Genomic DNA, 12,272 nt, shown 5'->3' with positions numbered 1-12,272 from the left:
ACATCAAACGAAATACATGTAACAGGAAATCAAAGACATTTAATGTTTGTCCGGCTGAGGCTTGGATCCATTTATTTTACATTTTTACCCAACAATCCTCTACAAACACTAACTTCATGAAGTTTGATTCAATGCATACCACTGTCCATAAGCTTTCAAACAGTCAAATTCTATTGCAAAACATTATCTATTTTCCATATGAAAAAAGGCGTAATGTCATACAGTATCCATTAGCATCTTCAACAATTCTATCTTTGCATGGGTTGTTCATAAACGTTGATATTATTTCTTTAGGCAAATTCAATGTTAATTGATCAAATAAATATAATCTTATAGGATAACATTCAATACCATAGCAGCCACAATACGGTTAGAATTGAGGTATTAATTTAGTGAACCATTAAGCATTTCTTATGAATTGGAAAGATACAGTAAAGATACAGTTTCAAACAAAATGTATTTCATGATGTCAAAAGGAGAGTGGAGCTTGTCATGATTCCTTATACCGTGTTTCCAGACAAAAAGAGACAAGCCTTTTGGACATCTACATTTTTTTTAGCTGGCACAAACAATGGAAATCAGGAAGCTTTTTACACTATCTAAACAGCATTCCATCATTTGCGTTTTACACGTTGTGGAATGCTAAAAGCCCTTCCCCAAATATTACTTTCTTTCTTTATTAGACAATTACATCTGTATCTCAAGGGAGGATAAATCGACCTCTTCCCGACAATCGCATGAAGGAAAGTTGCAACATGTTTGCAACCAAGGACGAGGAAAGAATAGCGGCATTGAGAACTGGTTGTCCACTTGAGTCAGGCTTTGCTTGTGTTCCTCAACAGCCTTCTTGATGACGTCAAGAACTTCTCGGTATTTCGGGTAGGAGTCGGCGCTGATTGGTCGGTCTTCTGTAGGGTCGTTAGTGACGTCATACAGCAATGGCGGATCGTTGAAGGTGACCCCAAATTGAACATCACAGAAGCAGCCAAGTCGTTGGTCACCGCAGTGTGTTGTACCGGGAGCCCAGGGGTAGGAAGCGAGGTGAGCTTTCCACGTCACATTTCCTTTGAGAAAACAAACAAACAAACAAACAAACAATCACACATCGTAATTATAGATATAGAAAAGAACATCTGCATCAAAGTAGAACGATATGTGCAGAACTTTGCACTCAAGTGATTATGACGTAGGTATTGTTCGTCATACTGGATCGTTAAACCTTGAAATTGCCGGGTTCTACCTAGTACCCCATAACCAGGCTCCAGATAGAAAGGCAATAAAATACCCCAGCCCCAAATCTATAGTTTATCAAAGAATTGTTTGCCTAAGACTTAAGATATTTTCTTTTAATGCATTGTTCAAACTTCATTTAGCATTACTCACCTTTCTTAGGTCTGTACCTTACAGCATGCAGGACATTACCACAGTAGTGGAACATGAAGTCGTGTGGAGACGGTTGCTTGGCCCCGCCTAGCAACGGCAGGATGTTCCGCCCGTCCATCACCCTGTCCTGGGGAAGCGGGGCCTGGAGGATGTCTGCTACCGTGGGGAAAATGTCCATCTGACTCGTGGCCTCCGTGACTACAGTACCGGCCTTGATTTTCCTGTGTAACGTACAAAGAAAAGCATAAGATAGATGCATTACGAAGTAGTAAATGAAGAAGTCTACTTAGTAAGACATGCTTGTGGAAAAAATCGCATGCAGGGCCGCTGAGGCATCTCCTACGACTAAACAGTGCTCAATGCAAAAGTGCAACAATAGACCTGTTTTCGCCATTTTGGAATCTGCTCACGCGAGAGCACAGTCTGACGAGAATGTGCGAGAGTTGAAATGATTGGAAGCAACAGATCTACCTTGGCCACTGCACAAGTGTAGGCATGCGGATTCCTCCTTCAGAGCCTCCTTGACCTTTACTACCTGTAAGATCGGGTGCAAGGTACTTAGAATGTAGGTATTTCTAATATTTGCATTAACGGAAACTAATATATGCATCCATTTATGAATAATGTGGTTTTAGTTTTAGATTCTATCAAAATGATTGTAAGAAACTTAAGAATCGTTTTGACGACGTGTCACACCAGTAAGATGATTTAAAACATTTTATTCCTATGTGACTTTTGCCTGTGACGTTACGACTTTTAAAAAAAACAACTCCGCCGCGATGATGGAAGTGGATTAATCCAAGATGGCAACCGATGGATCGGGAATTTCCTGATTCTAACAACAAAGTCATTTATCTGGTGTGCTGTCCTATCTATTCCAAAAGATCAGGCAACCAAGTAGACCTAGAAAATAAATAATTGGACTGAGCATTTGCGTCGACTAGACACGTGGTTTCAAGCCACCAATATGACGGACTCTAAAAGAAGGCACGTCAAAGTCACGTGACTACAAACACCCTTACGGCCTTACCCTTGTACATGCCGTTCCACCCTCCGGCATCTCCTATTTCCATATGGGCGCCGTTGTCAGACGTGAAGTACACAAAGGTGTTGTTTGTCAAACCCAGTCTGTCTAACGTTGCCATGACGACCCCGATGCTCCAATCCATCTCCTCCACAGCGTCGCCATAGAGACCGTGTCGGCTTTTCCCGCGGAATTCCTTATAAGGTAAAAGGGCGGTGTGCGGGTTCCAGTAGGAGACTTCAATTAAGAAGGGTTCCTTCTTTTCTTTCCTTTCTTCAAGAAATTTGACGGCGTCAAGTGTCATCCTGGGAGTGAGGGTAGAAACGTCGTATGGCTGCTCTATGACGTCATCATCTCTCATCATGACGCAGTTGAAAACTCTGCCATTGGCCCAATAGACATATGTACATATCACAGCTGGCCAACCGATGACAGACAGCACAATGACAGTTTTCCACTGAATGTACTGGAAATACTTGAGTGCCAAAAGGCCAAGGAAAACGCTGACTGCTATCTCCCATACGTAGAATAGGGTATAAAATACATTAGTGACAAACTTCGCCGTCACTCCCGTCCCCCCCTCGCTCACATCGTCCGGATCGCACTCGGGCGCGTTTGTACCAGGAAACCCATAGAAGTAGTCGAACCCGAATTTGTTGGGGTGGTGGCAGTGGTCTCCTACCCATTTGCAATTTAAACCAAGATGCCATTTTCCTAAAAAAAAAAGAAACGTCCCAAATACTCAAGTTAGCTTGCCTGGAGATCATTATATCTGTAATGATTATTTTATTCATTAATAACAACAAACAACAAAACAATAAATTTCATCTCACCTATCAGTGCTGTCTGGTACCCATGATCCTTTGCCATCTGAGGAAAAGTGACCTCTGACCTTGGTAGCCCGGATGGGGCAGCCAGAAAAACATAGGCCAAAGGTCGATCCGTTCCCGCCATACCTTTATGATTAGAAAGAAATATTTGTCTTAAATATATGTATATAGTTTCCGGCTAAGTAAGGAATATTTCATGGTTGTGTAAGTGCAACCAAAAAAAAATCGCGAGTATCTCGAAATTATTTTGCATGAAAGACACACCCTCTGCGCCAGAAGTCGCTATTTCTGTTTAAATAATGCGCAACCAAGAACGTGCCTTGTTGTGCCTACGTCATACAGCACCATCAACTTCTGGTGGAAAGGCAAACAATGACAAGAGTTGGTTGATTTGATTTATTCATTTGGCTATAACAAAAGTACAGCCAGGGCTAACCAACTAGCCGAAGGCTATAGCATTCTAAGGGTAACGGGTAACTGGACAACATATTTAATCCAAAACAAACTTTCACAAAGCATATTGAGAAGTTTACGACTAAACTACGACCGAAGTACACATAAAGTCGTACACAAGACACGTATACAAGACTAGAGTTCTTACCAAATCTCACAGGAAGGCGTCCAGTCAGAAAGGCTGATCTACTGGGTGTGCAGACGGCGGCGGCGGCTAGGTGTTGGGTCAACTTGGCACCTTTAGCAGCGATATTGTCGATATTCGGAGTCCTGACATGCAATGATTGATAAGGATAACATATTGAAGTATAATGTGGTCATTTCTTCTAATGTTGAAGGTGATAAATGGCTGCAGCCAGCTCGTAGTGATATTCCTGCCCATTTATGAATTGTAAATTTGGTTGGTCAGGAAGGCAACAATTAAGTGTTGCACTTTTCACATTACTGGAAAAGATTGGAAAAAATATTGGAAATACACGGAGGTTATAAGTTTGTAAAAACTGCTTACAACTTCGATGTTGTTTTATTTCATCGCAGATTATGTTTCGTTGCACCCGCTTTATGTTTACTCAAGCAGGTTGGTTTACTTTAGGAACACGTACCATTTCGATGATTTTCGCAGTGAATTGAAGAAAATGGGCGTCAAAATTACTAATACAGGCTTTCATTGACGTTACAATTATTGTATTTTAAGCAGCACTCTAATCCAACATGGCGCAAACGACGTCAAATAAAAGCCTACACTGCTGACCGGTCTGTCACACGATGACGTGAAAGTTTCTGCCCTTAAGGTCAATCACCCCAACGCTGCTTTAATGAGCCTGTTCTGAATGTTATGTAAACTAGTATACGATCTCCTCTTTTCTCCGATGATAGCTCTCCACTATTAAACTAGAATTGGTACAAAATACGACTCACGGTTCTGTCTGCTATTGCCACAAGAAAAGTTACCAATTGAACGAAGATGCCATCATTATATTTCTGCCAAGGCGAGAAATGCAAATATCAAATAAACAACAGGTTACAAAAATCTTAGTTGGTATCAGAAACTGCCACCCTTACCGAATCGTGTCGTTCCCGAAGCAACCGACGTCTCCGATCCCCAAGTCGTCGGCGACGAGGAACACGAAGTTGGGCCGATCGTCCGCTCGGGAGACCTGCAACACGACCGACAAGAACACCAACCACAGAACACCCGCCATCACGACTGGACGCTGAATCTGTGACAGCTTACCTAATTGACCTAGCTGACCTCTAGGTTAAGTAAACGATTGGTTGTTGGTTTATTGGTTTATTAAGATGCCCTTTAGCCCCTTTAGGGTGCTAATTTTCCAGAGCTCATTACACAATACAACAGCATAAAAATACACCAGATATACACATAAGTACGTATTTACATATAGGTACAGACTGAGGTCAGAGGTCAGATCAGAGAACTGATTATAACTGAGTATAATTAAGTCAAAAAATTATCAGATAGTAAAGGCATGATATTTGCAAATTACTAAATTGCTACCAATTACAATTTGGAATGATTAATTCATCATCAGGGTTAAAACCCAAATCGGGTATTCACGGATTGCTTGGTATCTGTAGAGTAATCGCATTCCTGTCTATCATGACTGGAAAACCATTTGTTTGAAAGATTTTTAACAATTGATAAACTTGCTTTCTCTCTGGTTCAATTCATACCCTTGATTCTCTATTGATCCTACGCAGAACCACCACCTACTTTGATTTGAACAGTTTGGTTTGCCCTATATCAACACCCAGTGTTATCTCTGGATGATTACTCAAACCAAGGCTCAAACCCACCAAACAAAACAAACCGTTTGCAAATCAGAACACATCATGCATGGCAGGGCGTGACATCACATCTGATGACCCCTTACCAAGACCGGTTCCCTTGGCACAAATCTTTTATCAGCTGGTATTAGATACGATACATTGTACTTAGTATTTGGTACATCCACCAGATTACTAGTCATCTGTAACTGTATCCACATAGCCCTTCGGTGTAACACAACCTCTTCTCAGGCAGCAGCACTGAACGACCCGTCACACCGAACCTTTGCACATTTAACAGTTCCCTTATATAGTGGCGGCCATACATATCCGTGCATCCTCACAACAACCCCGCGAGATTATTAAAAGCAGGTGAGTTCTTTTTGACGACAAGTGGGTTCACTTGACTTGTCTTTACATCTAGTCAGTCCATTATATAGAAAAATAACTTATAGCACGACATTCGTACACGGTACAATGTATGGCAACATCGATATCTATCAAACATAGTACAAAATAGAAGTATAGAATACAATATCCTAATCACTAGAATAAAAGGGCTAGCATAACTCTTTGACATAGTGTAATGATAAAGCAGTATTTTATGTATTTACCTATTTTTGCATTGTGGGAGTTGCTGCATCTAAAGATCTATTTAAATTGGTCTGTAGCATCGAGTCTTTTATATACGTGACCTACTAATTTTCTCTGATAAAAGTAGGAACCATCACAGTCACACCGTTTTCTTGAAATACGGTGACTGGCCAGACAATATAGGTCTTGATGATGTCCTAGTAGCTATCAATACGCTTAAAAGCGTTACATGACTCTGTTTTGTGTTGTTTGCATATACGGAAGTTCCAACCTTCAGGTATTGCTACGCAAACATCAATATGATAAGGATTTGCTGTGAGTTGTTGTAGTGCTCTCTATTGTATCATGATACTTGTTCCTTGCCAGTAAACAATGCAAAAAAGTCATTCTTGTGAGCTGATTCCAGATTTTTAATTGTACATATGTACTTGTTCCATGCTCTATATCGCGGAGTGATACACGTTTTCATTGTCACAAGCAATGTGCCTGATAATAAGCCACTTTCTGTCATAATTGGTGACAGTTGATAAGCCTCATGACAAAAGTAGTGCGAAAGCTGTTCAGTATGGTCTAGCTTGAACAATAAACGGAAAAAAGTTTCCAAAGTATATACGTATTTTGTGATTTTAAAGAAGAGCGGAGTTGACCATTATCATTATACCTTATGCCAGATCGAAGTATGCTTCTTAGACATTTAGAATTTTTTTTAAATTGGCACTTAAAGAATTAAAATCAGAAAGCTCACCGTACTGTCTAAAGCCTGTGCACATTTGCACATTTTGGAATACAGCAAGCAACGAAATATCCATTCATTAACATTTATTAATGAATTTTTTCATTAGACTCTGATTTTAAGGGAAGAAAAATCAACATCTTCCCGGCAATTGCAAGAAGGAAAGTTGCAACATGGTTGCATCCAAGGACGAGGAAAGAATAGCGGCAGTTTGAACTGGTTGTCCACTTGGGTCAGGCTTTGCTTGTGTTCCTCAACAGCCTTCTTGATGACGTCAAGAACTTCTCGGTATTTCGGGTAGGAGTCGGCGGTGATTGGTCGGTCTTCTGTAGGGTCGTTAGTGACGTCATACAGCAATGGCGGGTCTTTGAAGGTGACCCCAAATTGAACGCCACAGAAGCATGCAAGTCGTTGGTCACCGCAGTGTGTTGTACCGGGTAGCCAGGGGTAGGAAGCGAGGTGAGCTTTCCAGGTCACATTTCCTTTGAGAAAACAAACAAACAAACAAACAAACAATCACACAGCGTAATTATAGATATAGAAAAGAACATCTACATCAAAGTAGAACGATATGTGCAGAACAATTTCTAACCATAGAGTGTTTGAACTTTGCACTCACGTGATTATGACGTAAGTATTGTACGCCATACTGGACCGTTAAACCTTGAAATTGTCGGGTTCTACCTAGTACCCCAGAACCAGGCTCAAGATAGAAAGGCAATAAAATAACCCAACCCAAAATCTATTGTTTATCAAAGAATTGTTTGGCTAACACCCAAAATATTTTCTTTTAATGCCTTGTTCGAACTTCATTTAGAATAGCTCACCTTTCTTAGGTCTGTACCTTACAGCATGCAGGATATTCCCACAGTAGTGGAACATGAAGTCGTGTGGAGACGGTTGCTTGGCCCCGCCTAGCAACGGCAGGATGTTCCGCCCGTCCATCACCCTGTCCTGGGGAAGCGGGGCCTGGAGGATGTCTGCTACCGTGGGGAAAATGTCCATCTGACTCGTGGCCTCCGTGACTACAGTACCGGGCTTGATTTTTCTGAGAAACGTACGAAGAAAAGCATAAGATGGATGCATTACGAAGTCTATTTAGTAAGACATGCTTGTGAAAAAAATAGCAGGCAGGCATCTCCTAACTAAACAGTGCTCAATGCAAATGTGCAACAATAGACCTGTTTTCGCCATTTTGGAATCTCCTCACGCGAGAGCACAGTCTCACGAGAATGTGCGAGAGTTGAAATGATTGGAAGCAACAGATCTACCTTGGCCACTGCACAAGTGTAGGCATGCGGATTCCTCCTTCAGAGCCTCCTTGGCCTTTACTACCTGTAAGATCGGGTGCAAGGTACTTAGAATGTAGGTATTTCTAATATTTGCATGAACGGAAATTGATTTATGCATCCACAAATGAATAATTTGGTTTTAGTTTTAGATTCTATCAAAACGATTGTAAGAAACTTAAGAATCATTTTGACGACGTGTCACACCAGTAAGATGCTTTAATACATTTTATTCCTATATGACGTTTGCATGTGACGTCACGACTCCGCCGCCATGATGGTGGTGTGGATAAATCCAAGAATGATCGGGACGGAATTTTCTGATTCTAACAACAAGGTCATTTATCTAGTGTGCTGTCTTATCTATTCGAAAAGATCAGGCAACCAAGTAGACCTAGAAAATAAATAATTGGACTGAGCAATTGCCTCGAGTAGGCACGTGATTTCAAGCCACCAATATGGCGGACTCTAATAGAAGGCACGTCAAAGTCACGTGACTACAAACACCCTTACGGTCTTACCTTTGTACATGCCGTTCCACCCTCCGGCATCTCCTATTTCCATATGGGCGCCGTTGTCAGACGTGAAGTACACAAAGGTGTTGTTTGTCAAACCCAGCCTGTCTAACGTTGCCATGACGACCCCGATGCTCCAATCCATCTCCTCCACGGCGTCGCCATAGAGACCGTGTCGGCTTTTCCCGCGGAATTCCTTATAAGGTAAAAGGGCGGTGTGTGCGTTCCAGTAGGAGACTTCCAGTAAGAAGGGTTCCTTCCTTTCTTTCCTTTCTTCAAGGAATTTGACGGCGTCCAGTGTCATCCTGGGAGTGAGGGTAGAAACGTCGTATGGCTGCTCTATGACGTCATCATCTCTCATCATGACGCAGTTGAAAACTCTGCCATTGGCCCAATAGACATATGTAAATATCACAGCTGACCAGCCGACGACAGACAGCACAATGACAGTTTTCCACTGAATGTACTGGAAATACTTGAGTGTCAAAAGGACAAGGAAAACGCTGACTGCTATCTCCCATACGTAGACTCGTCTATAGAATCCATTAGTGGCAAACTTCGCCGTGGCCCCCGTCCGCCGCTCGCTCACATCGTTCGGATCGCACTCGGGCGCGTTTGTACCAGGAAACCCATAGAAGTAGTCGAACCCGAATTTGTTGGGGTGGTGGCAATGGTCTCCTACCCATTTGCAGTTTAGACCAAGATGCCATTTTCCTATAAGAAAGAAACGTCCCAAATACTAGTACTCAAGTTAGCCTTGAGATCATTACATCTGTAATGATTATCTTATTCATTAAAAACAACAAACAACAAAAAATAAATTTCATCTCACCTATCAGTGCTGTCTGGTACCCATGATCCTTTGCCATCTGAGGAAAAGTGACCTCTGACCTTGGTAGCCCGGATGGAGCAGCCAGAAATACGTATGCCATAGGTACATCAGTTCCCGCCATTCCTTCGTCGTGATTATAAAGTGAGATATCATATTATAGTGTGAGATATCTGTATGTAATATATGATAGGTACACATTTTCTGCTGGTAGGCAAGAAACATGTCATGGGTGTGTGTACGTACAAGAAAAATTGACTATTCCATGATCTACCAACTACTTTTGCATGAAAGACACACCCTCTCCGTCAGAGGTCGCTGGTTCTGTTTATGAAATGCGCAACCAATGACATGCCTTGTTGTGGCAACGTCATACAGGACCAGCAACTTGATTTATTCATTTGGCTATAACAAAAGTACAGCCAGGGCTGCCCAACTAGCCGAAGGCTATAGCAAAGGGTTAGCCCTGGTAACTGGACAATATACAAAATCCAAAACAAACTTTCACAAAGCACATTGAGAAGTTTGCGACTAAAATACAACCAAAGTACGCATAAAGTCGTACACAAGATACGTATACAAGACTAGAGTTCTTACCAAATCTCACGGGAAGGCGTCCAGTCAGGAAGGCTGATCTACTGGGTGTGCAGACGGCAGCGGCGGCCAGGTGTTGGGTCAACTTGGCACCCTTAGCAGCGATATTGTCGATATTCGGAGTCCTAAGAGTATGTTGCAAGGGAATGATACGTCACAAATAAAGCATACTGAACTCATCCATTCTAAAGTCCAATGTGACACACAGCCAACCCATTGTATATTTGGTACGTGTGCGCGTTTCTGAAATATAACTTCTTTGGTTTATCAGGAGCCATGTGCAAGTCAGGACCACGTGAAAGAAAATATTGCGTTATATATTCATTAGTTGTTCCCCTCCACGCAAATCTTCAGTAAAAGACAAAAGATTTGCGCGTACATTGAAGAGAAACGAGAGTAACGATACCGCATTTGCAGCAGTATCTTCGAGGAAGTGTGGTCAATAGCAGCAGTATCAGTACTACTAAATACTAACGGCTCCATTATATAGTTGCAATGACACGTCAAAGGACTGAATCTGGTTAACTCTTCATTTTTAAGGAAAACGATCGAACCCCGAATGTGTTGTCACTCCCTTTGTACATGTAGCGTTGACATTAACTAGATTTTGTGTATGACATCATGTTGATATCAATACAATATATGCAACTTCAGAAGTGAAAAAAAATGCAAGGTCCCCTTGGATATATGATGATTAGCTACAGGTGGGTCAGTGTGTCAAAGGTAAACTCAAGGATCTATCATGATTTGTGTCGCCAATTGAAATGTAGTATGCAAAGAATGGGAAAGTACGCATTGACTTGAAAATTCTTGAAAGGAAGCCCCCATTGAATGAGATGTATACAAGTATATACCACCAAGGTCAAAACCGCGGTTGACACGTAAACTACGTTTCAGCGTATTTGTACGAGCGGTCAATGACCCCGAAGGCTTTGAAGAATGGTTTGAGGAGTGGTCAACTTGTACGAGCGGTCAATGACTCTAAATGTGGCAGTTACAAAGGTTCATGCATTGCTCGATTTGTACGAACGGTCAATGACCCAAACGGTCGAAAATTCGACAAAAGTCTTTTGAGAGCAACCGACAGTTCCCGATCCCAAGTCGCGCCGGCGACGAGAAAACACGAACACACGAAGGTGGGCCGATCATTTTGCTCGGCATTGCAGTAACACGATCGACAAATTGTGGTTACCAGCACAAACCTTCAATGGATTTGAATAGTGCGTAATACGACTCCATTAAATCACGCATTATTTCCGTTCCTTCATACACGCATACCAGAACGGTTTAGAATGGACACACAACGACAGAGATAAACGAGATGTCAAAAACATGTATTTTTACATTCTTTGTTCTTTTTGCCAGCGTTTAAGTTTGATACTTTTTACATTATCACGATATTGAAACAAAATACTTCAAACTTCCATGTTCTTCTCTAAGTCGCAGATTAGTTGCATGTTACGTTTCCATCTACAGACATGTACACGTTTTACTAGTATTTTTGTAGCGAAACGAAGAAAGAGGGCGTCAAAGCACCGTTAGCTTAGTCCTGACTGCACTGTTACGTAATGCCGTGCAAACGTACATGTACGAACGGTCATTGACCCCATGGCCAACATGATGCAAAGTTTTAAGGTTTGTCTGCACAGCTAGCTGTGATACGTTACTAGTATAATATCCTGTATATTTTTTTTCGCTAATAAATGCCAACTATAGGTTAACTTATTGAAACAACATTGCTTCTTTCCCCATTCTACAAGAAGATTAGTGTCGTCACGGAAGCAATGTATTGCTGATCAGTCGAAAATTTGGGTAAGTCCAATTTTTGTGTTGGCAATTACAGCTAAACTTTGATTCAGAATGACTTCTACCAAAACAGATGAACTGACGAAAAGTAGCAAAAGGTACAAAAACGTGGTAAAATCTTTGTAACCTTTGTGAACTTCAGAAAAACATGACAAAAATTTTGATATGCGCCCGGCAACTCCAGGCCTTACCGAAGTGACAGAATTCTTTGTTGGTTTCAGAAACTCCGGCACTTACCGAATCGTGTCGTTTCCGAAGCAGCCGACGTCTCCGATCCCCAAGTCGTCGGCGACGAGGAACACGAAGTTGGGCCGATCGTCCGCTCGGGAGATCGGCAACACGACCGACAAGAACACCAACCACAGAACACCCCCCATCGTGAATGGACGCTGAATCTGTGTGCGCGTACCTTATATAGTACCTGGTTAACCTTAAGG

General features: G+C 41.8%; 2 protein-coding genes, 1 long non-coding RNA gene and 1 other non-coding gene across 4 annotated transcripts; 1 reads left to right on the top strand and 3 right to left on the bottom strand.

Moving 5' to 3' along the window:
* Positions 1-440: 440 nt before the first annotated feature.
* On the bottom strand, positions 441-5,054 carry LOC136424163 (steryl-sulfatase-like). The gene is made up of 7 exons (XM_066412660.1): positions 4,753-5,054; positions 3,839-3,960; positions 3,241-3,363; positions 2,414-3,121; positions 1,855-1,918; positions 1,384-1,604; positions 441-1,064 (listed from the first exon to the last, which is right to left on the bottom strand). Exons 1-7 carry the CDS (start codon positions 4,890-4,892, stop codon positions 688-690), a joined length of 1,755 nt encoding a protein of 584 aa, XP_066268757.1. The 5' UTR covers positions 4,893-5,054; the 3' UTR covers positions 441-687.
* LOC136424164 (uncharacterized) lies at positions 928-2,311 on the top strand. The gene is made up of 2 exons (XR_010753827.1): positions 928-1,041; positions 1,408-2,311. It is a non-coding gene; the product is annotated as an uncharacterized lncRNA (long non-coding RNA).
* A 1,398-nt stretch (positions 5,055-6,452) lies between the features above and the next one.
* Positions 6,453-12,272, bottom strand: LOC136424162 (steryl-sulfatase-like). Its single transcript, XM_066412659.1, has 7 exons — positions 12,073-12,272; positions 10,033-10,154; positions 9,439-9,561; positions 8,613-9,320; positions 8,074-8,137; positions 7,630-7,850; positions 6,453-7,284 (listed from the first exon to the last, which is right to left on the bottom strand). Exons 1-7 carry the CDS (start codon positions 12,210-12,212, stop codon positions 6,908-6,910), a joined length of 1,755 nt encoding a protein of 584 aa, XP_066268756.1. The 5' UTR covers positions 12,213-12,272; the 3' UTR covers positions 6,453-6,907.
* On the bottom strand, positions 10,309-10,429 carry LOC136424864 (U5 spliceosomal RNA). The gene has a single exon (XR_010753946.1). It is a non-coding gene; the product is annotated as a U5 spliceosomal RNA (small nuclear RNA).

This window comes from Branchiostoma lanceolatum, chromosome 18 (genome assembly GCF_035083965.1).
Source record: "Branchiostoma lanceolatum isolate klBraLanc5 chromosome 18, klBraLanc5.hap2, whole genome shotgun sequence".
NCBI lineage: Eukaryota > Metazoa > Chordata > Leptocardii > Amphioxiformes > Branchiostomatidae > Branchiostoma > Branchiostoma lanceolatum.
The sequence above is the reverse complement of the archived record's forward strand: the minus strand, read 5'-3'. Positions and strand labels throughout refer to the sequence as shown.

Coding starts and splice junctions, on each gene's coding strand:
- LOC136424162 (XM_066412659.1), bottom strand. CDS start 12,212: ATGGGGGGTGTTCTGTGGTTGGTGTTCTTGTCGGTCGTGTTGCCGATC. Junction 9,321..9,438: donor GTACCAGACAGCACTGATAG/GTGAGATGAAAT, acceptor TCTTTCTTATAG/GAAAATGGCATCTTGGTCTA. Junction 7,851..8,073: donor ACACTTGTGCAGTGGCCAAG/GTAGATCTGTTG, acceptor TACGTTTCTCAG/AAAAATCAAGCCCGGTACTG.
- LOC136424163 (XM_066412660.1), bottom strand. CDS start 4,892: ATGGCGGGTGTTCTGTGGTTGGTGTTCTTGTCGGTCGTGTTGCAGGTC. Junction 1,919..2,413: donor GTGGAACGGCATGTACAAGG/GTAAGGCCGTAA, acceptor CCGATCTTACAG/GTAGTAAAGGTCAAGGAGGC. Junction 1,065..1,383: donor AAGGTACAGACCTAAGAAAG/GTGAGTAATGCT, acceptor GTTTTCTCAAAG/GAAATGTGACGTGGAAAGCT.